Genomic DNA, 23,842 nt, shown 5'->3' with positions numbered 1-23,842 from the left:
ACATAATACCTATTTAACCAATTTAATTAGATATGTTTATCCTCTGATACCGACAGTATTACGAAAATAATGAAATGATGTTTTACCCGTGTAACACCGAATTAATGATATTTTTTAAATTATATAAATATCGATAAAACCCATCCCGCTATATAACCTCGTCCCGAAATATTTTAACTCACACTATATCATCTTAATTTTTAATATTTATTGTCTATCTACGGTATCATATTTATCATATTTAACTTTTTAAAAGTTTTAAATATTTTTCATATTTAACCTTTTAAAAATCTTTAAAATAAAGAACCGGAATAAACCAAATAAAAGTTTTTAAAGTTTCAATGTCTGATAAATCAAGCTTTCTACTCATTTGTATTCAGAATCATTTTGGTCTCTTTTATAGTATGACTTTTAACCATTGCCCAATTTTTTTAGACAATGTGGGATATTTTACCCGTATTTTTTATTCATCTATTGAGTAATATATGTCCGTTTTTTAAATTATGAATTACATCATATGCAAACAAAAATCACAGTTTTTATTAACTAAATGTATTATAGAATAATTCAAGATAATTTAAATATAAGTTCAAATAAAAATGAAATTGAATCATATATTTATGTTTGAATGAGGTAGAAACATTTCCTTACTTTTTTAAATCTTACCTATAATTAATTTTGAAGTTTTGGTAACAAATATTAAAGTCAATGCATTAAATGTAGAAAGAATTATTAGAATGTTATCCAAAAGTTGGTTTATTACTCATATCTATAAATCTTTTGAAAATTACTAGAATGTTTAGTGCTTTGGGTATAATTACAATTTACCCCTTAGGTTTTATTTTTCGAATTTGAGTAAAAAATTAAAAAAAAAATACACATCAGCAAATTAAAATACATATCATTTTCGATTTTCCACAGTCACTAAACAGTTTTCTTTCAGAATCCACAATTACTTTTTCTTGTTTATGTCAAAAGAGGAAAACAAACAGTTTCCATTGTTCATAACTCCAACAAAAAAACCCTCTCTCTCTTGTCTCTTGTTGATTTTGTTGTCATTGTTCTTTAGCGGACAAATAAAAAGAGAAACCTCTTCGTCTGAATCTCACACGCAGAGATATTGTTTCCCGTTGGTAAAGGTTAAGACTTTGTTCGCTGTCTTGCTTCTTCGAGTCCTTTCATATTCCCTTTCAATTTTTTCAAGTTTTATGTAATTGGGTATTTCTCGTTTACTCTCTAATACTATATGATTCTTGGTCTGAACTTGTAAATTATTCAATCCTAATGCCTTTTATTCACAAACGGCAATGACGGTGTTTGGCTCCACTAATTAGCAGCTCCTCCTTTATTTCTTCTAGTTTTTCTCGAAATTGGTGTAGTAATCTCTTGGGACTGGTTTCAGAATTTATTCTAGGGAATTGCACACACTTCTTTGGGTTTTGTGATCTGAAGATATATTGGTCTTGTTACTGGTTATAAGAATCAAGAGAGATGATCAAGAAGCAATGGGTAAACCTGATACAACCGAAAGTACAGACACAGATGCAGTGAACGTTGCAGTTAACAAGTCAGACACAAACATATGTTGAGAAACAGAAGCATTGATCAAGTTGGAGCATGTGTAACCAGCTACAGACACAGACGCAGTGATTCCTCATATAGAGAATCAGAGAATCTACCACAGCCAAGACAGCTTAGTGTAAAGTCACATGGAATGAAGTGACGTGTTGAACCTTGGAGTCTTAGTGAGAAGATCCAAGAAGTGAGAGATCAAACAATCATGCTTTAAGCTCATGAGAACAAGTCTTCCATTAGCAGTTGAGTAACTCTGAAAGTGCAACAGAGCAGAAAGAAGGTATCAGCTGCATCATACAACTTAGCAGAAGTTTGTTTAGCAGTTGAGTAAACTTGAAGTGCAACAGAGATGAAAACAGAGCAGACAACTTGTAGTGGCTGTGTAGTGCTACAGAGCTGGAAACAAGAGATGAATCGTGAAGAGGTTGTGTAGTAAAACAGAGCAGAAAAGCGTCAAGTTGCAGCAAATAGTGGAACGGCTGTGTTAGAGAAGCATGCTTGTGTTAGGTACGACAGGAACAAAAGCATGGGTCAAGTTGACAAAAAGAGAACAAGCTTTTACCTAAAAGACAAGAGGAAGAATCTAAGGTTTGTGGAGAACTCTAAGAGGTATAAAAGGAAGAGGTGGTAGCAAGGAGAAGCTTACGCACCCTAGACCTAAAATTGAGAGAAGCACACATGTTGTGTGTGGTGTTGTCCCACCGACAAGATAGAGAATCTGTTGGTGGTTTTTGTAGAGGTTCACACTCGTCGGAAAAGACAAACAGTGGTGGTTCCTTTAGTTCATGTAGATAAGAGTGGTAGGCACAAGTGTGTGCTAGATACCATTGGCAAATGTGACTTTTGCGTTCTTATTCTAGTGAATGATTCTGGACTTGGTCCCGGGGATGTAGGTTATCCGAACCCCGTTAACAAATCTCTTGTGTCGTCTCTTCACTATCCTTTCATCTCTCTGTTAAGCATCGCTCATACATATATGTCATACAAGTCTGTAGATCTAGCACGCATCTCATTCTTTCAATTGGTATCAGAGCAGGAAACCGATTTGAGATTATATTGTCTCTAACAGGTTAGATCCTGAGATGTGTCTAGATGAGGAAGAAGAGCTATGATCTTATTTGGAGAAAATCAAGTGATGGGTTCTATCCAGCTTGGTGAAAATGAAGAACAAAGAGATGAGAGAAAGATGACCACGGCGGATCTGTTTTCAAACTTGCCCGAAGTTGTCTGTACAGTTCATCGTATTTTTCAGTGTCATCTTCAAGATGTCTTGGTTCTCGTGCCGTGAGAAATTGTAGTCAAAGAAAGGAGAAAGGTTTTCTCACATGGGTATTTTGTGTTTTTGGTCGGCTTTCATCTAAATTCGTAAATCAGGCCCAATAAAAGCCCACAAGGAGTTGTTTTAAGGTGTTGGGCATGTGAAGGTTTTTTACCACGTGTGGATCTGGTTTTAAAAAATCAACAAGTCAACGAGAGTCTTCTGCTCCAGTTTGGTGTTTGCCATGAAATTAATAAAGGATCTGTTGATGCTCAGAGATTCTCCGTTGTCTGTGCGTTGTCACAAGAAGCTGGAAGCAACATAAAGGAAGTGATTCTCGGCAAAGAACTATGATCTCTGAATCTGGGTGTCTATGGAAGTGAAGAAGAGCTTGTGTGAGGAATGAAGCTTGATCCTCACTAATGTTGAAGTTTGTCGCTGATGCCTCTTAAGAAAGATGAGGAAATGATCTTGTGTGGTCTTGTGTTATGTTGGGTTTCTGGTAACTGTGCAAAGGCCTAGTGTGGTATTATATCTAAGCCCATTACAGAAAATGGTGAAGATAGGTCAAAGCTGCAGGTGACTGTGGAGTTCGACATCAGCCACATGTTTGGGTTCAGTTTGAGCCTTTATGTATTCTTGAAGAAGCACGTGGAGTGTTGCGATCTGATGGAGATAGAAACAATATGGTGAACAAGTGATCAGGGTGGGGCTGAAGTGCATGAGTTGTGTTGTAGAGGTTTGTCTCAGCCTATCAAAGATGTTCCTAGCTAAAGAAGAAGACTTGAGGTCATATTGATTGGTTGAGATCACAAGAAAGGGAAGTATCATCAAAGGATAATCATTTGGATTATGGGTCTTATGAATGTTGCTGGCTTTTGAGAAGAGATCAAATGAAATATTTTTTCAGATACTGAAATCTGCAGTCGTGTTATAATTTCATACATCAAGGAAATTGTGGTGTCTCTCGTATGTGTTCTTCTTCTACATTTTCCTTTGACTTCAGATCTTGGTTTCTAGTGCTGGCAGATCTTTCGAAAAATTGGAAATGAGATCTTCTCAAGGACATAAAGATCTCATTTTGGTTTTCTGTGATATTATTGGAATCTGCTTTTGAAGTTGGTTGTTTGCAGAGTTATCTTTTGGATATGTTTTGGGGATTTGGTCATAACTTCCAACCCGTAACCCCAAACCATGATCTGCTTTCACATGTGGCTTTGTATCTCTGATGTTGATCTTGCCACCAAGTTGCAAAAGTTTCTGGGTTGAGTTGCTACTTCGTTTGTGTCGTGGATCAAGAAATGGTGAAGAAGTTTTTATGATAGATATATCAAGGTCTTTGAAGTCTGCAAACAGATGAGTCTATGTTGATTGTGTGTTTCCTATGGAACAGTTTTTGGTTGAAACACATAATCAACATGGGGGAGAAAAACAAACTCATAATGTTAAAAGAAGAAGATATGAAGAAGTTATGAGTTTGATGGAGTTGCAGGCTCATGAAGTTGGGTTCTTGTCTGACTTTGCCTCTGCGTTTGACTTTGCTGTATACCTCGGATTTATGTATTGAAGGATGTTTTGGAATTTTGAAAGCAGGATCTTCCCAATGATATAAAGTTCTCCTTCTGATTCTGTGTCATTTGATGGGAAACTGTTCTCAAATTTAGCTGTTCGCAGGATTTTAGCAGTTTGGATCTGCTTTGGAAATTTGGTCTTAACTTTCAATCCACAAACCCAAATTGTGATCCGCTTTCTCCTGTGGCTTCATATTGCTGTGCTTGATCATCCCACAACATTTTGGAATTTTCTGGGCTGTTTTGTTATTTCGTATATGCTCTGCATCAAGGCAGGAGAAGAAGCTCAGTTCAAGACCTCATGGTTGGAAAAAGAAACAGGAGTTCTTAATGTTCCTAGGTCAGGTAATCACAATCAAAGTATTAAGATCCATCAGTGAGTAAGACGAAGTTAATTGTGAAGAAGTGTGGAAAGGCATCTGATCTGAAGGTGAATATCTTGCACCAAAGTCTGAAGTGGTCAAGGCACACATTCACCTCTATGTCACTACCTCAAACGTATGTCAATATATGTAAAATCTTCTGCGTGATGGATTATGTTTACAAGGAATTAATCTCTGTTGGGAGTTAGTGTCACGAGAGAAGTGTTACTATGGATATGTGAAACACATTTGTTTCTGTTGAAAATTCTTTTGGGTCTTGGAGGTTTAAGGTTTTAGTGAGGATTGTCCTTGAAGCTCGTATCAGTTGATATTGGTTTTGTTCTCAGTTGTGCCTTGTATTGGTTGGGATTGTTTTTCAAGTTAGTTGTTGCAGAATATTCAAGAAGACATCTGGGTGTTAGAAGAGAAGAGTAAGAGCGCTGGATTATTAAATTTCAAGAGAAGGATTCACTTTCACTAGTAGTATAAGATGGTCGGGATCAATCTGAGGTAGAATACTCAGCTTTGAGTAACACCGGTTAAGTTGTAACCCAGGAAGCTGAAGTGTCTTGTCAGTGAAAGTTGGGACATCGCTTTTGAAATTCAAGAAGTTGTTGCTGCTCCAGGTTTTAAAAATCTGAGGATTTTATATGAGTTCCTTCTTATGTGTTTTTGAAGAAAGACGTTCCAAATACTGAGATAACAACTGCTACAGAAGCTGCAATCATCTATCTTATTCATTGGTTCACAGTTGGGATCACAAGATGTTGTTCAAAGGTTGGCTCAAGGTATGTTCATCTGGATTTATCTCAACGTTGCTCTTAAGCTGAAGTATAGTTTTTTGGTTAAAGTCGGTGTGCACATGTGGTTGATATTATGGTCATGATGTCTTGTTCGGTGTTGCAAGAAACTGTTGTGTGTGTGTGGTTTTATACCCAATCTCTGGTTTGGTATATTGCTTGAGGTTCAGGAGGAGTTTCAAGAAAAGCATAGGTGTGATCTGTATTGTAACTAGTTGATATGGAAGAGACCTCTACTTCATGAAGTACAATATCTGGATATCTGATCTGACTTAGTAAAGAAGAGCGTTTTGAAGCCTATATTTACAAAAATGGAAACAGCTCTAAATCAAGGCTACTTGAGCAAGCAAGTCTGCAGAAGCTGAGGCTATTCAGTCAGTGCTACATTTCACAAGATCATCATGGTTCGAGAGAATTGTCTATGTTTCCGCTGTGACTACAAAGGTATTAAGTTTGATGATCATGTTAGTTTCCATTGTTCAAAGGCTGAACTTCAAAATGAAGCACAATGATTGCTAGTACTAAGAGGTTCTGATCAAGTTAAGATTCATGAGGTTCAAAGGGGATTTTAAGATGTTTGACAATTGTGTTCTCAAGGAAGTGTTCTCGGCTCAGTACTGGTTTGTGTTTTTGTCTTCAGAAATTAGCTGTTATGTACGTACGGCAGGCTTTGATCCTGATCCTATTGGCGACAGCGGTACATTTCTGAAGATGGGTTAACTAGTTCTGAGCTACTCTCATCTGTGTCATTGTAACCAAGTCATCATTGTCATTGGTTTGATGGCTGATATCATGTTCTGGTTTTATGATTTTAGTATGTGTGAACTTTCTGCAGTGTTCAGGCAAGTCTGAGCAGACTCTTAATATCAAAGCAAGAGGAGGATCAATATTTGCTTAATGAGTTCCTTATTGGACTATGCTCTTGATATCTGTTATTTTTTACCTTAGTTATGCACTCAAGCAGGGGGAGTTTTTAATGGTTGCCTTGCAAGATGAGTTAGTGCCATTGATTGCTTGAGTATCAAACTGCGCTAAAAAGGGAGAGTTCTTGTATTTACTCCCATTTGCTAGTTGTTGGGGCTGCTATGCTTGTGTCATTGCTGCTGTCACAACTTGAAGATGTTTGATAAATGCAGAAGATGGTATTAATGTCAAGTCCAAGGTTTGATGATGACAAGTTGGTTCATCGTATGAAGTTGAATATCAAACTGAGCATCAAAGGGAGACTCTCTGAATTACTCCCATATGCTAGTTGTTGTTGTTGCTATGCTATGTCGTGGTTGCAGGAAATACTTGGAGGTATTTGATATTCATTGAAGATGTGATCAAGTCAAGATCAGGAGCTTGATGAGTTATGATTAAGGGAGAGTTAGAGTCCTTCAACTCAGTCAACAAGGGAGAGATTGATTTGTGTGTTGACCGAGATTGAAGTTGTTTGAATTATGTATGCCAAAAAGAAACAAGAACATGATATGTAGAGGTTGCAGATCATCAACGTTTGTCAGTCCTACAACTCAGTCAAGAAGGGAGAGATTGAAGATACACTGTGTTGACAGAATTGTAAGATTGACAATAAGGCGTAAAGGAGTAACTATTGAAACAGAAGAGAGAAGATCACAATGACAGAATCCTCTCAATGTAATGAAGATGCCAAAGTTTCAGTTACATCATGAAAGCTTCAAGATCATCAAGTGCAAGAATAGAGAAAGCTTGAGTTCTATAACTCAGTAACAAAGGGAGAGATTGAAGATATATTGGTCTTGTTACTGGTTATAAGAATCAAGAGAGATGATCAAGAAGCAATGGGTAAACCTGATACAACCGAAAGTACAGACACAGATGCAGTGAACGTCGCAGTTAACAAGTCAGACACAAACATATGTTGAGAAACAGAAGCATTGATCAAGTTGGAGCATGTGTAACCAGCTACAGACATAGACGCAGTGATTCCTCAGATAGAGAATCAGAGAATCTACCACAGCCAAGACAGCTCAGTGTAAAGTCACATGGAATGAAGTGACGTGTTGAACCTTGGAGTCTTAGTGAGAAGATCCAAGAAGTGAGAGATCAAACAATCATGCTTTAAGCTCATGAGAACAAGTCTTCCATTAGCAGTTGAGTAACTCTGAAAGTGCAACAGAGCAGAAAGAAGGTATCAGCTGCATCATACAACTTAGCAGAAGTTTGTTTAGCAGCTGAGTAAACTTGAAGTGCAACAGAGATGAAAACAGAGCAGACAATTTGTAGTGGCTGTGTAGTGCTACAGAGCTGGAAACAAGAGATGAATCGTGAAGAGGTTGTGTAGTGCAACAGAGCAGAAAAGCGTCAAGTTGTAGCAAACAGTGGAACGGCTGTGTCAGAGAAGCATGCTTGTGTTAGGTACGACAGTAACAAAAGCATGGGTCAAGTTGACAAAAAGAGAACAAGCTTTTACCCAAAAGACAAGAGGAAGAAGCTTGTGGAATCTAGTGTTTGTGGAGAACTCTAAGAGGTATAAAAGGAAGAGGTGGTAGCAAGGAAAAGCTTACGCACCCTAGACCTAAAATTGAGAGAAGCACATATGTTGTGTGTGGTGTTATCCCACCGACAAAATAGAGAATCTGTTGGTGGTTTTTGTAGAGGTTCACACTCGTCGGAAAAGACAAAGAGTGGTGGTTCCTTTAGTTCATGTAGATAAGAGTGGTAGGCACAAGTGTATGCTAGATACCATTGGCAAATGTGACTTTTGCGTTCTTATTCTAGTGAATGATTATGGACTTGGTCCCGGGGATGTAGGTTATCCGAACCCCGTTAACAAATCTCTTGTGTCGTCTCTTCACTATCCTTTCATCTCTCTGTTAAGCATGCTCATACATATCTGTCATACAAGTCTGTAGATCTAGCACGCATCTCATTCTTTCATGATCCAGCATTTAACCATTCTGGTGGTTGAAAAAGGGCAATCGGAGACTTTTAGGTCAATGTCAGCTCCACCGCGAGTTCGTTCTGTGGATTCATCCGACCGAGGAGAATTCCGATCAGTTCTTGGTCCCGCCGGTAATAACCTCCAGCAGAAACCGTTGTCAAAGACGGTGAAGAAGCAAGTGGCTGACAAAACTAAAAAAAAAACCCAACCTTTACAGCGTCGTCTCCAAGTCCGACGAAGAAGATGCCGCAATGCTCGCCTCTACTAAGCCCTTCAATTCTGAGACAGAATGGTATCTCGTCGATATCCGCTTTGTATTCTTTTGATGCGTCGTCTTCTTGCGACGTCTACTTCTAGCGGGAAGAGGGCTTTGCGCCGAATTGGGTCTGTCTCTTCTTCACTGAGAAGGAATCTTACTGAGGTGAGAGATGAGAAGCCTTGTGGTGCTTCCTGTGATTGCTTCTCTGATGGTCGTAAAAGATGCGCTTGGATCACTCCCAAATCTGGTAATCATCAATTCTAATTCTTTCTTGGATACAATTGATGATTGGCTTTACCGGTTAAGCAATTGAAGAGTCAGTCTCGATTCTGAGTTTTAAGTAGAGTTGAAAAGATTTGTGTTCTCTTTCTTTGGGATTTAGTTTTTGAACGTAAAGCACAAATCTTTGAGTATGCTTTGTGATTAGGCAAATCATATCTCTATTGAACAACGACCACAGAAAGAGAGATTTGTAGAGATTAGTTTATTTGTCATTCTCTAAGCTGACGGGATAGGCTAAGTCATTAAGCCTTTAACTTTGTCTTAGCTTGAATCTTTTCCTCTGCTATGACTGACCGGTCATTTTGTTTTTTTGTTTCTTGTAAAAGACCAATGTTACATTGCTTTCCATGTAGAAGAATGGGGAGTTCCTGTCCATGATGACAAGTACGTGATGGTTTCTCTTTATACTGACATAGTTTTACTGTTTCGGGAGATGCTCTTTGTGATCTTCGTTAAAATTGTTTGCAGGAAACTTATCGAGTTATTAAGCCTGTCTGGTGCTCTTGCTGAACTACTCATTATTATTATACCATCACCGTTTACATTCTTTAAAGATAGTTCGTGACTATGCTCAGTTCGAGATGAATTGTACTTGGGTATGTAAAACATTGATTTGTCTATTTTTAAAGTTATGGCTGATTTATGGTTAAGTTACATCTGAGTTATATATTTCACATGGCTGAGTTATAAATTACGGAATTATGAGATATTAGTATGTATTCTTCTTTCTTTTATGGGTCTTTTGTTCTGTCAGATTCCTAATAAATTATCTAATTAAAACGTCTCTCGATATCATAAAAAATATTGTTAGGGAATTGCGAAAAATCATTAATTTTGTACCTGCTCAGATTTACACATAATAAATACATAAGGTTAGCTTTTCTCACAATATATTATTCAAATTAATTAAAAATTTTGAATTCGAATTGCGAATAAAAGAAATAAAAGTATTTCTCTAACAATTAAATGATATGGCTGAGTTATCGACATAAACGGCTGACTTATGAAATATTTATAAATTAGAATTATTATAACTCAAAATATAGAATGAAAAAATAAATATTATAATCATTATAAGCAATAAAAAGTAATAATTATAGACAAATATTGATTTTTACACAGTTTGATCAAAATGTGTAAAACATTCAAAACATGACATTTAGGGGTTAGGGTTAGGGTTTGAGGTTTAGGGTTCATACTTCTAACATTATGGGTTTTAATATAACAGTTTGGTTTTGGTTATATTGTGTTTGGTTTAAGGTGGTAATTTGGATATACTAATATGTATAACCATTTGAAAATTTAAAAATTTTTGAAATTACTTTTTGGTTATTTCCGGTTATGGGTCGGTTAGATGAATATATAACCATAAATAATCTAAATGTTATCCAAATTAGGTTGATTAACTTAATATAACTGATAGCAAGCCGAATATAACCGTAATTAGCCGAAAATAATGGAAAAAATAGTTTCTGGTTCAGTTCGGTTTGATCGGTTATTTAGTCATTCTAATTTGAGGGTCGGCTGAGTTATGGTAAAGTTATTGCTGAGTTATGCAACATATATATTAATTTATTATATACCTTCTCGAAAATACAAAAAGTGTTGTTGGGGAGACACAAACAATAATTATGTTTATTGTTAAGAACCACACACGTAATAAATGAGATTTTAGCGATTTCTTTTTTAAATTTGCATTTTAATTTTTTTTAATTTTTTTTTTAATAAAAGTATTTCTCAAACATTTGACTGATATGGCTAAGTTATCGACATAAACGGCTGACTTATGAAATATTTGTAAATTAGAATTATTATAACTCAAAATTAAAATATAGAATGAAAAAATGAATATTACAATCATTATAAGCAATAAAGAGTAATAATTATAGACAAAGATTGATTTTTACACACTCTGATGAAAATGTGTAAAACATTCAAAACATGACATTTAGGGGTTGGGGTTTGAGGTTTATGGTTCATATTTCCAACATTATGGTTATATTGTGTTTGGTTTAAGGTGGTAATTTGGATATACTAATATGATAACCATTTGAAAATTTAAAATTTTTTGAAATTACTTTTCGGTTATTTTCGGTTATGGATCGGTTATATGAATATATAACCATAAGTAATCCAAATTAGGTGGATTAAGTTAATATAACCGATAGCAAGCCGAATATAACCGTAATTAACCGAAAATAATGGAAAAAATAGATTCCGGTTTGGTCGATTATTTAGTCATTCTAATTTGAGGGTTGGCTGAGTTATGGTAAAGTTATGGCTGAGTTATCGTTTAGGGTCTTCTCAATAATATGAAAACGTATTCAGGGTCTTTTGTTCTGTCAGATTCCTAATAAGTATTAAAACGTCTTTCGATGTCACCAAAAGTGTTGTTAGAGAAGCGCGAAAAATCACTAATTCTGTGCCTGCTCAATCCACACGCATAATAAATTCATAAAGTGAGCTTTATATCACAAGATATTATTGGAAATAATTAAATAATTATTATTTGAATTTAGAATTTTATTTTTCTATAAGTATTAAAACGTCTCTCGATATTACAAAAAGTGTTGTTAGGGAAGCGCGAAAAATCACTAATTCTGTGCCTGCTCAAATCCACACGCATAATAAATTTATAAAGTGAGCTTTTTATCACAAGATATTATTGCAAATAATTAAATAATTATTATTCGAATTTATAATTTTATTTTTCTAAAAGTATTTCTCCAACAGTTGAATATTAAAATTATTATAACTCAAAATTTAAATTTAGAATGGAAATATGTCTACTATTAGGTAAACTGATGGTTTCCCGCCAAAATATCGTTTTATGGCTGAGTTATGAAAAACGGGAAAACGAAAGGTCATGTGACGGCTGAGTTATAGTGAGTTATGGCTGAGTTATCACAAGAAACAATCTGAAAGTAAATGGATGATATATATGACTTTACGGCTGAGTTATAATTTTTACGGGAAAACGAAAGGTCATGTGACGGCTGAGTTATTGTGAGTTATGGCTGAGTTATCACAAGAAAAATCTGAAAGTAAATAGATGATAACATGTGTTACTATTGACTTAAGTTGAGTTATGGACTTAACTCAAAATTTATTCAAAAATGTTACCAATCACTAACAAAACTAACTTTTTGAATTAGTTATTTTATTTCCTCCTAAATTATTATTTTTTATTATCATTTGAAATGAAAATAGTCATAGACCTAAATTTTATTCAAAAATGTTACCAATCACTAACAAAACTAATTTTTTTGAAGTTGAGTTTGAATAATCATGTGTTATGGTTGATGTACAAGTTTGAGGTAAATCCTTTGTAAAATTGTTAACTCAAAAGATTATTCAACATCATGGAAATTTTCATGAGTTGAAGATGTGGTAAGTTGAGTTATCTATTTTTTTAACTAAAAACGAAAATCCAGTTATATAATACAAAAAAAAAATTTGTTTTTATTTAATTCATATATCAAGAAAAATAATTTTTACTGTTTTTCTTTTATTTAATAACTTTTTTAATTAATTATTTTATTTCTCCTAAATTATTATTTTTTATTATTATTTTTATTATTATTTGAAATGAAAATAGACATAGATCTAAATTTTATTCAAAAATGTTACCAATCACTAACAAAACTAATTTTTTTGAAGTTGAGTTTGAATAATAATGTGATATGGTTGATGTACAAGTTTGAGGTATATCCTTTGTAAAATTGTTAACTCAAAAGATTATTCAACATCATGGAAATTTTCATGAGTTAAAGATGTGGTAAGTTGAGTTATCTATTTTTTTTAGTTAAAAAAAACGAAAATTCAGTTATATAATACAAAAAATATTTTTTTCGTTTTTATTTAATTCATATATCAAGAAAAATAATTTTTACTGTTTTTCTTTTATTTAATAAATTTTTTAATTAGTTATATTATTTCTCCTAAATTATTATTTTTTATTATTATTTGAAATGAAAATAGACATAGACCTAACTTTTATTCAAAAATGTTACCAATCACTAACAAAACTAATTTTTTTTAAGTTGAGTTTGAATAATCATGTGTTATGGTTGATGTATAAGTTTAAGGTATATCCTTTGTAAAATTGTTAACTCAAAAGATTATTCAACATCATGAAAATTTTCATGAGTTAAAGATGTGGTAAGTTGAGTTATCTATTTTTTTTTAACTAAAAAAACGAAAATTCAGTTATATAATACAAAAAAAATTATTTTTTTCATTTTTATTTAATTCATATGTCAAGAAAAATAATTTTTACTGTTTTTCTTTTATTTAATAACTTTTTTAATTAGTTATTTTATTTCTCCTAAATTATTATTTTTTATTATCAGTTGAAATGAAAATAGACATAGACCTAAATATGATAAGATTTTAAATATTATGGCATACATGTAGTTAATTTTTAATTTGCAATGTAACAAAGAAGTTTAGTTAACAATGTAACTCAGCCACAACATGAAAAACATTACAGTTATTAAAAAGCAAAAAAAATTGTTGTCAAACTCAGCCGCTTCATCAACTGAAAATATGTAACTCAGCCGTATCGTTTGATAAGTCAGCCGTAAAACTGAATAACATTCTAGTAATTAATCTTTTGCTAATAAGTCAGCCGTCAAAGGGCTGAGTTGTCGATAAGTCAGCCTATGACGGCTGAGTTATGCTCATAACTCAGCCAGATTTAATAAGTCAGCCGTAACGCTTGGCTGACTTATGAGCATAACTCAGCCAAATTTTTGACCACTCAGCCGTGTCGTAGTGATAACTCAGCCGTGTCGTAGTGATAACTCAGCCAAAATTTTGACGACTCAACCATTAGGTGAAAACTCAGCCATAAGGACGGCTGAGTTATGCGCATAACTCAGCAAGATTTAATAAGTCAGCCGTAACGCTTGGCTGACTTATGAGCATAACTCAGCCAGATTTTCATAAATCAGCCGTCCGCTCTTACTCAAATGTTTTTCCGATAACTCAGCCACAACATACCTATAACTCAGCCGCAACATACTCTGTAACGCGTTATGGCTGAGTTATGGTTACACGTCAGCGATTTCTGACGTGGCGTCTAACGTGGCAATGGCATTTTTGTAATAACGTTTTTTCCGGTAACATAAAATAAGGGCACGCTAGGTATTTTGAAAATACCCGAAACATTCTAGTAATAAAAAAGTTTTTTGTAGATTCTGGTAATATTACCTAAAATGAGTAACATTTGAGTAATTTACCCTTAAATGTAAAAAAATTCTAAAATGTATTTTTGAGCTGCTGCAAAAATACTAGTATAGACTATTTAAATAAGTTCTTCTTTAGTAATACTAGTCGAGCAACTCACTCACAGGGTTTTCTAATTGGCCTAAACCATACCACCCGTTCGAGTGGGAAAATTGGTTAAAATTATGTTTTCACGCACCTATGAAACAGTTCTCTTTTTAAGCAACTTTTCCTCTGTTGTATTACCCCTATTTATTTAAAATCTCTTCAATATATAAATGTAGAGTTTATTTTGTGTCATCGATCAATAATTATATAGAACATATGCACGAGACGTATACAATTTGAGATCAACTTTGGAAGTAAAGAATCGATTTTATGCAATTGAGATTAAGCATAGGAAATAAGTAACCATGTATGGATGCATAAAGTCCTCGAATCTCAAATCATGATCTTATATTACGAATCAAATTCAACCGAGTGATCATTTTACTCATTGGCGTCGAGTTGAGATCCGCCAAAAACTATAATATAAACATAGAGATAGACACACACAAAAAAAACAGTAAACCATTTGTGGTATATATAAAGTTATCCCACTATGTTTATGGAGTTCGAAAGTAAGTGAGATGCTAATAAGATATGAAAGTGCATAAACATTCAACTCTTCACAAAATGGATCACACACCTATTCCTTCATCTGCTCACCTCGAAAAGCCTGGAACCGGAAGCAAGCTCGGGACATAGTAGATTAGTAGCTAGCAACCAGAACCACCAATAGAAGAGTAACTTTAAACTTTTCGGCATTCTTGGTTCTTTCCCACAATGCCACAACGTAAATGCTAATAGACCTAGACTAGGTAAATATCCAAGTCACGTAGTAATAAATGAAGTGAAGAATAAATAGCACCAGTTTACCATTATTCTCAATGAAGTAACTTGGATATTTTGGGAACTTTGGAAGTTGAGTTATAGCAATTGTCGTCAATTTACTCCAGTCACCAGTGCTTTTTCATTACCTATATATATATCATACGATATGATGTCTTATAGATATATTGTATAATGTGGATGTCTATTATTGGCCTATTAGTATAAACCCTAAACCCTAATATTGTATCCTATATATATGTTGTAGCTTATGCAACAGATAAAATAATAGAGAAAACTATTTCCTTAAAACCTCTGTTTATAACACGTTATCAGCACGAATCTCTAACCCTAGCCGTCTAACAAAAAAAAAAATCTAAGCCTAAGCCATGAGTCCTTATCATCTTCCTCCGACTATGTACGACCTCCGACTATGTCTTGGTACCTTCAACTAAAGAGTTCTTCGACAAAATCTTACCTGACGTCTCTGATTACCCAAGAGAGATAAGTTCATCTTTTTATTATATCGTAGTATTTTGCTTTATTGGTTTATTTTCTATAATTGTGGATCTCACATCATATCGTTTTTCTTATAGATCTCTTTAAAACGATCTGTCTATACGCTTGATATGAAAGATATATTTTGTCGAAAACCTAGCCAACAGTCTCGTTTTAACACGTCTCCGTCTCCGAAACCACTGAGATAAGTATTATTATATGCTTTGTGATTATCGACGTACACATGTCTTATAGTTTGTCAATCTGGTATTTAATTTACATATGCTTACTCATGCGTCATAATGAACGATTTGGCTCATGCATGCATAGATTATTGTTATATGCTTTTGAGTTGTGGTGGAAGTTTATTGCTTCGTTATAGTTTATTACAATATAATTATATTTTATTATTGTTTATTGATTTGATCGAACACATATATACTATATGATTTATAAGTATATTGTACTTATACTTTAAACTTTGATGTCGAATATTTTATTGAGCATCTTAGATGTTAATGGTTCTTGTGATTATATGGCATCTAAAATTTTTATGCATGAAGGAGATCGATTTCAAAATTTTCTATCAAGAGTTATATTGGATTTTGCATCATTGTCTGTTGCTTGTTCGTTTTGTGAAATCTCTTTTGATTTAATTTGTTTGGTCAAACTTTGATCAGATTTCTTTATTCAAGCTTTACTAATGACCGAGATAACTCAAATTCGTTTGTTTGATGAATCGTTGGTTATTGTCATTGATGTCTCTAATGCCTTGTATTTTTATATTCTTGGTGATAGGAAATAATTGAATATGTGTTTTATTTCTATCAAAATACTTAACCGACGTGTCTCCGTTTGCTACCGTTGCATGTCGTCCCAACTTAATTAAGAGCTCACTTACGATCGAGGCCATATCTCTCATCAGAGAAGTGCGAACGACCCTACTCAAAGATAAGTGTCACTTACTTGCTATTTATCTTAGATTTGATCGATAAACTCAAAACTTTAGTAAAAGACCGAAACATGATCAATCGTTAAGACTCAAATTTATTATAGTTTTAAAACTGTTTCACCAAAATCAAAAGCAGCTTTAGTTGTTTGGTATTTGTTGGTCTAGTTATCTTGCTGTTATTTGGTTTGATATATAAGTCCACGAAATAATGATTGATTAATCTTTTCTTTTGACTTGATTATGTGTATATGCAAGTTGTACATGTATACATGAAAAATGTGTATGTGTGTTGCATGTATATTATTAATCTAAAGAATAATTGTTAGCTAATTAATTAACCAATCTAAACCGTGAACTACAAAGTCATTAGTAGTTGCAGTAAAAGACAATTATGGTGAAATATTTTAACTGATGATTAATCCGGTGACAATTTAATCATGTTCTTGTTATGGTTTTTTTTTATTTTATGATTTTATAGAAATCTCATGAACACACCTAGTGATAATTATTGGATTATTTTATTCATAAATATATTATTTGATCACTAATTTTAAAATATTTTAAATTATGTCATCCAACCTTGTGTGGTGAATAAATTAAAAATTTAGTAACAAATTACTAAATAATATTATTAATTATATTTTCTTGACATCACCTCTATGAGAAGGTTTAAGTCTAAGTATATAATCATAAAATTCTTCAGTTCTTTAGAATAATCTAAAGAAAGTAAATGACTAAAAGTTTGTAAGAGAATATATACAAACCATCTTGATTCCAATTATTACCAAAATTATGTAATAGAATATAATATCATTGATGGAAAGATATTAGAAAATACATAATTTACTTGTCATAAAATATTGTTGTCATGTAGACACAATATAGTGAAGAATATATTTTTAAATTTTTATAGGGAAAATCCCACAAAAAAACCTCAAAGTGACACCAGCTTCCAGTTTAAACATTGAAGGTTTTGTATTTCCACTTTTATACCTTAAAATGATAATATTGCTAATATAATACCCTAAATTAACTTATATGTTCGTGACATCACAAAATTTAACAGAATTTCAGAATCTGTTAACAGAACTGTTAACAAAAGTTCACTCTGTTTAATTATTGGATTTATTGGCCACGTGCATCTGTTTTTTTTTTAATACTACTACATAAAATAAAACAATAATTATTAAAAATGCTAAAATCCCCAAATGGTTTTGGGGGAGTTCATAAAAAAAAAAAAGACTCGACGAAAGAGAGAGACGTAGAGTAGAGAAAAGGAGAATCGAAGAATATAGCATTCCACTGATCGAAATGGGGTAAGAATTGTTTCAGCCTATCAGTTTTAGTTGATTATTACTGTTTATGATTTTCCCAATTGATTAGAAAGATTTCTGGGTTTCTGATTTTGACTTTTGCGATGTAATGTATCGATTGAATTCGTGTTTCTGGGTTTGAGTGGGTGGTTTCGTATGAAAATTGCAAGTGTTTTCATTTTTTTTTTCCTTTTTACGAGACTAGAGATTGATGTTCTGCTTTTTTTTCATTTTGTTATTATACAGTGAGGAGATGATTAAACTAACAATCCACTATGGTGGAGAAATGAAGAAAGTAGAAGATGATTACAACTATCTTCATGAATTAGGTTGTAAAATTGTCTTCTGGAAATTGGCAGAGGTTGGATGGATGAAGTTTGAAGACTGCTGTAGGTCTGAATGTGTTAAGGCCCCAATAAGTATCATTTGGTTCAAAGATGCAAGAGAGGAGATGAAGATGTTGCAGTATGTGTTTGATAGCTCAAATTTTGACATGCCCGAGCTACATTCTTCTGCAAAATCAACAGGTGAGATTGATGTATTTATTGAGCATGGTTGTCCAGATCATTTGATTGGTTCTGTTGATGGAACAAGTATAATGGCTGAGGGGATGGGAGAAAATTCTCATTCTTTCAATCCGTTAGTTGAGGTACTTTCTCTCTCTTTTTTATTTGACCAATGCTTGATAATTGGTTTTAAATTTTCTCTGTTTTATTTGTGTGAATTAGGTTCAGCCACTACGTCAACCAAAGACAAGGAAACCTAGAGCCAATTCAGCTGTTAGCTCTCATCCATTACCAACCACTGAATCCACCACAATCGATCAAACTTCTTCTGCAATTAGCTCTCAACCGTTTCAACCGAATCAATTATCTTCTGCAGTTCATGCTTCTTCAAGTACACCACAGCCTTCAGTCTCCTCCAACAAACCAAAAAACAAGAAGCGTGGACGACCTTTAAAGACAAGAAAAGTGGAAAATGTTCCAAGAGGAGTTGGAACATTTTATAGTCCATTCACAGGTCGGCCATTTCAAGTGTTTGGAGACAAGGTGTATGATATGTCTAACAATGACCATCAACCTCCTCTTTGAATGTTCATGTCTTTCAGTTTCAGTTTTGGGATGAAAACTTTATGGTTTTTGTGTTGTCAATTTTAGATTTTGGGACAAAATATGTTTTTTTAAACAAGTTCTGGGAATTTTTTACTATGAATTATGTGTGTTTTATATTTATTTATTGTCTTTTTTCCCTAAAGTTTTCCAGATTATCTATTCTAATTTATATAAAATAACATTTTATTAACACAAACAACGTTAACTACTGTTAACTGTTCTGTTAACAAATTAAAATTTCCGTAAAACTTCTGTTAACTTTTGTGATGCCACGAACGTGTAAGCCAATATGGGGTATTATAGTAGCAATATTATTACTTTGAGGTATAAAAGTGGAAGTGCAAAACTTCTAAGGTTTAAACTAGGAGCTGGTGTCACTTTGAGGTTTTTTTGTGGGATTTTCCCAATTTTTATATCTTGATATTTGTGAATGAGTAAAATTGTGAGATGTTGATGTGAATCACATTCTATTGGGCTGATCTATTTTTTGAAGTGAATATGACTTTATGCTACAAGTGGTTTCCATTATTCTACTACAATATTAAGAAGTAGTAAAAAAAGTATTGAAAGCTCTTGAAGAGTATATTTACTATTGTCTATGGGAACACAATTTGATAATGTGTTATAGTCTCCCAAGTCTCAAAGTTAAAAAGGTCTAAGATATAATAGACAACCCAATTTGAGAATGTTATTGATTACAGAGTGGGATTCAAATCGAGATTGATAGACATGAAGTGTCACATCTCGAGGGGGAGAATTAAGGAATCCCACATACAGAGGTGATGAAACAGATATTAGATTATGTTCACACTAAAATGAGTTTAATCACTCATATGAAAGAGCAAATCTTGAGAATTTGAAAAGTAATCATGTTGAGACAGTAAGTGAAGAAAATACTTTGAAATCATAAGTATTATTATTACCCAAGGCAATAAAAGTATTTTAGAGATTACATGCATTATCTAGAAGATAACATGCTTTGTAAAAATCTCACTGTTTGGCATGACTGGTTAAACCATTCCGGTTCAGTAGTGATGCGAAAGAATAATCAGAGATTTCTGAAGTGATTTCTTATGTGTGCTGCTTCGCAAAGCAAGCCTATTATATGGTTTTCATCAACTTCACAAATTTGGATAGTGTCAATTTTCTGGTATGTATTCAAAAGAGATATTGTGGACTGATCATCCACTATATTCTTGTTATCATTTTGCAACCTTGAGTTTGCAAGAGTATTTGGTAAATTGATAATGGTGGTGAAACCATGCTAAGTAATTGACATAAATGACTCTACATGTCAATAAATTTGCATCGGGCCAACAAATTATCATGAATATTTCCCATTACAACTGGTTTGGATCAAAAACCAGATTTATTCCATCTAAATGTGTTATACATGTTAAGTTGCTCCACAAAGTGATTAAGATGGAATTTGAAAGAATGTTGGAAATATGTTGGATATAAATATCTCTTGATGATTGAATATCTCGAAATTCAGTGAGTCAGTCTTTCCAACATGAGGGGGAGAAAATAAACAGCTGGTAAAGCATTATATTTGTAGAAATTATCTTGATCCTCGTACTGAAAAATGTGCGCAATAATTTCAAAAGATAATTTATTGGCAAAGTTTGCAAAGATGCTAAAAGCATGCTAGAGCCATTTTTTGACCTTGAGAGTGACAAAGTCACATATACCAGCTAAGCTCCAATTAATATTATTGTCCTATAAAGATAAGATCAACTGCTAGTAAGTCTAAAGATCGCATGAAGTGTGATAGACTTATGGTTCCAAATATAAGCATCCTCGGAAAAGAAAATGAGCATAAATTAATATGGCACCGAGGAAGCAAAGAGTTATGAAAATCTCTAGAAGAGATGTAGACATGAGTAAGAAAGAGATTCAGGTACCTGAGAATCATAATGAAAGGAAATCTCAACAAGTTGAGTCATGTCTAGAAAAAAAAATGAACCAAAAAGCAAATCGACGTCGTAAATATGTTTGAATGCAGTGTTGCAGTTGATGATGTTATGGATGAAAATCGAGGATCATAAACCGCGGTTAATAGAAAAGTTTTATTGAAAAGTGTACACAAAGAATGATTGGTTAATCATTAAAGAAGTAACTATGAAATAGTTTAAGTCTCTTAAAGAGATAATATTTGGACTTGTAGTCCTTACACTTGAAAGTGTAAAATGAGTGGGACATAAGAGGATCTTTATGAGAAATAAAGTACATGTAGTAGTACAATGATTCTCATACGTACTTGATATTTATTATGAGAAATGCACTCTCATATGGTGGAAGCAACTATGTAAATCCCTTATGAGTTTGAAAATACGGCAAGACTTGATTTAGTCTATTTAGAAGGTTTTCAAACTATAAGAGATATCTTTTAAATTAATTATCTTGCTAATTATATTGCTAGAAGCAATACCTTATAGTTCTCGAGAATATTCTAAAAGCAAGAAAAAAAAAAAGAAAAAAAAAATCTTAATGCCTTTTGACACCTTTGGAGAGGAAAGGTGAGAGTTTATCTCTATGAGAGAATCCTGTATGTAGATCATTGTTGTTGATCTTAGGGATCTCATAGTGGGTTGAAAATAAATCGGTAACAAGCTAAGTGAATATCTTAGAGTTGTGTGAACCCGGGATTGAACATTAATTGTAATTATGTTCAAGAAATATTTTCAACAAAGTTTGAGCATGTAGGCATTTGCTGAACCTCCTTAAAAGAAAAACTATATGTGTCTCTTGTCTCTTCAGCACTTACAAGTGGTTCTTGTTAAAAGAAAGGTACAAGAACAAGTGCAAATATGTTGATGATGAAAACATTATCTAATCTCTGGTAGAAACAATCAATGATGAAATATTACTCCTGAAAGATGGAGAAATCAGATTTTATAAGATCAGATTTTTCATGAAATTTCTTGAGGTTATGGATTTGACATCTATTGAAAGAGATGTTATCTCAAGATGCTTACACCATCTTACATAGAAAAATGGTCTTGTAGTACCATACTGAGAAGAAGAGTTGAAAGAGAAAGTTTTACAAGGAGAGTATGAATAACTCCTATGTATAAGATGATTGTTTGGAAGATTGTATGTAAAAGAAGATTTGGACTTAAAGTTCAAATAGATATTCTATATGAAAGGGGTTCAAATGACTTGAAGTTTAATGACCCAGTAGAATATATGATGATCATATGAGTTTTGTACCTGAAAGCTCTGCTTATTACAGTTTAGAAAAGCTGATATATATGATCACAATGCATAACCTGAAGATGATGCTTTCAGGGGGAGAAATATGATCATTTGTGTGGTTGTACTCTTTTTCCCTTATCATGATTTTTATCACATTGGATTTTTCCATGAAAGGTTTTTAACGAGACAACAAAGAACACGCAAAAGATAAACATCTTAAGAGGAATATTATGATTCCAATAGTGAAAGACTATCATCTTCAAAGTCTCTGACATTGAAACAACCCGACCCCTTTTTTTTTAACAATTAAATACAATGTAAACAATTATGCAGCCTATACTACTAAATTAAACCAACCCAAAACACAACTCCTCATTAAACCAATAACAACCAGTACACACAGTGGAAACATACCAACCATACAAAACCATTACAACATCAATACAATAACAATCTTAAGCATTCTATCCATCAACCTAGCATATCTCTATCCAAGGTTCCAACAACATAACCAACAATCCAATATCACACAAACGAGACCCTAGATCATCCTCCTCCTCATCGCCATGATTCCACATCACAAACCTGCACACCACAAACAACAATTGAGATGCATAAGTATTATCACAAATACTTAGTGAGGCAATCCTCCCATCTACTGGGCTATACACACAAGCAACTGAGAAACTAATGCTTAACAAATGACAACCAAACACAAACAAACCAGGAAAAATCACGAAACAAGCAACTTGGTGTCGACCGACACTAGAGAGGTGTCGATCGACACTGGCCAAACATGGTGTCGACCGACACCTAACTGGTGTCGATCGACACTCCCTTCGCAGACGCGAACTGCACGAATCTGAACGACGAACCTCCGTTTCAATCCGCCTACAATCTGTCCTAAACTCTCCCAAAAGTCTCAGGAACCTATAATAACCATAACACAACCACCACAAGCAAGAACAACACCACAAAACACAACAAATCAAGCAAACAAAGGATTCTCAGGCTTAGATAAGCCATGGTCATGCACTCACCTTATCAACTGATTATTACAGCCAATACAACCAGTTGAGACCCTCCTAACGTCTGAAACAGCCAAGAAACGCCCTACAACAAGCCACACAACCAAAAACGACTTATAGCAAAACTGGACAGAAACATCAGAAAAGAACAGTCTCAAAGACGAAACCCTAAAATGAAAACCAACCGTTAACTAAACAATCGCTCCGGTGAAAAGCTATCCCTATACGTCACGAAGCTTCCCACAAAATTGCAGCACGATCAGGAACAAGACGAGACCACGATCTCAATTACAATCCCCGATGGTTCCAACTCGCGTCTGAGAAAACGTGACTCACGAAACTGCCAATAACTCATCGAGTTTAAATCTAAAACTACTTCTGTAAAAAGGAGAATGACGATGAAAGAATTGGGAATAAACCTACCAAATTTCATTACCTTTGAGAACGATTTGATACGCCACAACTATTTCCTCTCAAACCCTAACGATTCTGCTCTTTCTCCTTTAATCTCCTTCACACCACAATAGGCTCTCTCCTTTCTCTCTATCTCTGCAAACGGCGACCAGACACCCTAAAACCCTTAATTTTTCGCTTTTCCACTTATATACTCGGTTTAGTTAACTAAACCAA

At 33.8% G+C, this 23,842-nt stretch overlaps 1 protein-coding gene and 1 pseudogene across 2 annotated transcripts; both read left to right on the top strand.

Moving 5' to 3' along the window:
* The first annotated feature begins 8,358 nt into the window (after positions 1-8,358).
* Positions 8,359-9,666, top strand: LOC104757807 (uncharacterized; annotated as a pseudogene). Its single transcript, XR_015585926.1, has 3 exons — positions 8,359-8,977; positions 9,339-9,396; positions 9,481-9,666. The product of XR_015585926.1 is annotated as an uncharacterized LOC104757807 (transcript).
* An 8,110-nt stretch (positions 9,667-17,776) lies between these two features.
* LOC147924179 (uncharacterized) lies at positions 17,777-19,128 on the top strand. Its single transcript, XM_087496014.1, has 3 exons — positions 17,777-17,877; positions 18,121-18,523; positions 18,603-19,128. Exons 1-3 carry the CDS (start codon positions 17,873-17,875, stop codon positions 18,963-18,965), a joined length of 771 nt encoding a protein of 256 aa, XP_087352140.1. The 5' UTR covers positions 17,777-17,872; the 3' UTR covers positions 18,966-19,128.
* Positions 19,129-23,842: the final 4,714 nt, after the last annotated feature.

Source organism: Camelina sativa, chromosome 17 (genome assembly GCF_030686135.1).
Source record: "Camelina sativa cultivar CO46 ecotype springtype chromosome 17, ASM3068613v1".
In the NCBI taxonomy this organism is placed as follows: Eukaryota; Viridiplantae; Streptophyta; class Magnoliopsida; order Brassicales; family Brassicaceae; genus Camelina; species Camelina sativa.
This window is presented reverse-complemented; position numbering and strand designations above follow the sequence as displayed.

Bases quoted from the DNA above. Each gene is read 5' to 3' on its own strand.
- LOC147924179 (XM_087496014.1), top strand. The intron at 18,524-18,602 runs GTACTTTCTCTC...TGTGTGAATTAG, and splicing joins CTTTCAATCCGTTAGTTGAG to GTTCAGCCACTACGTCAACC.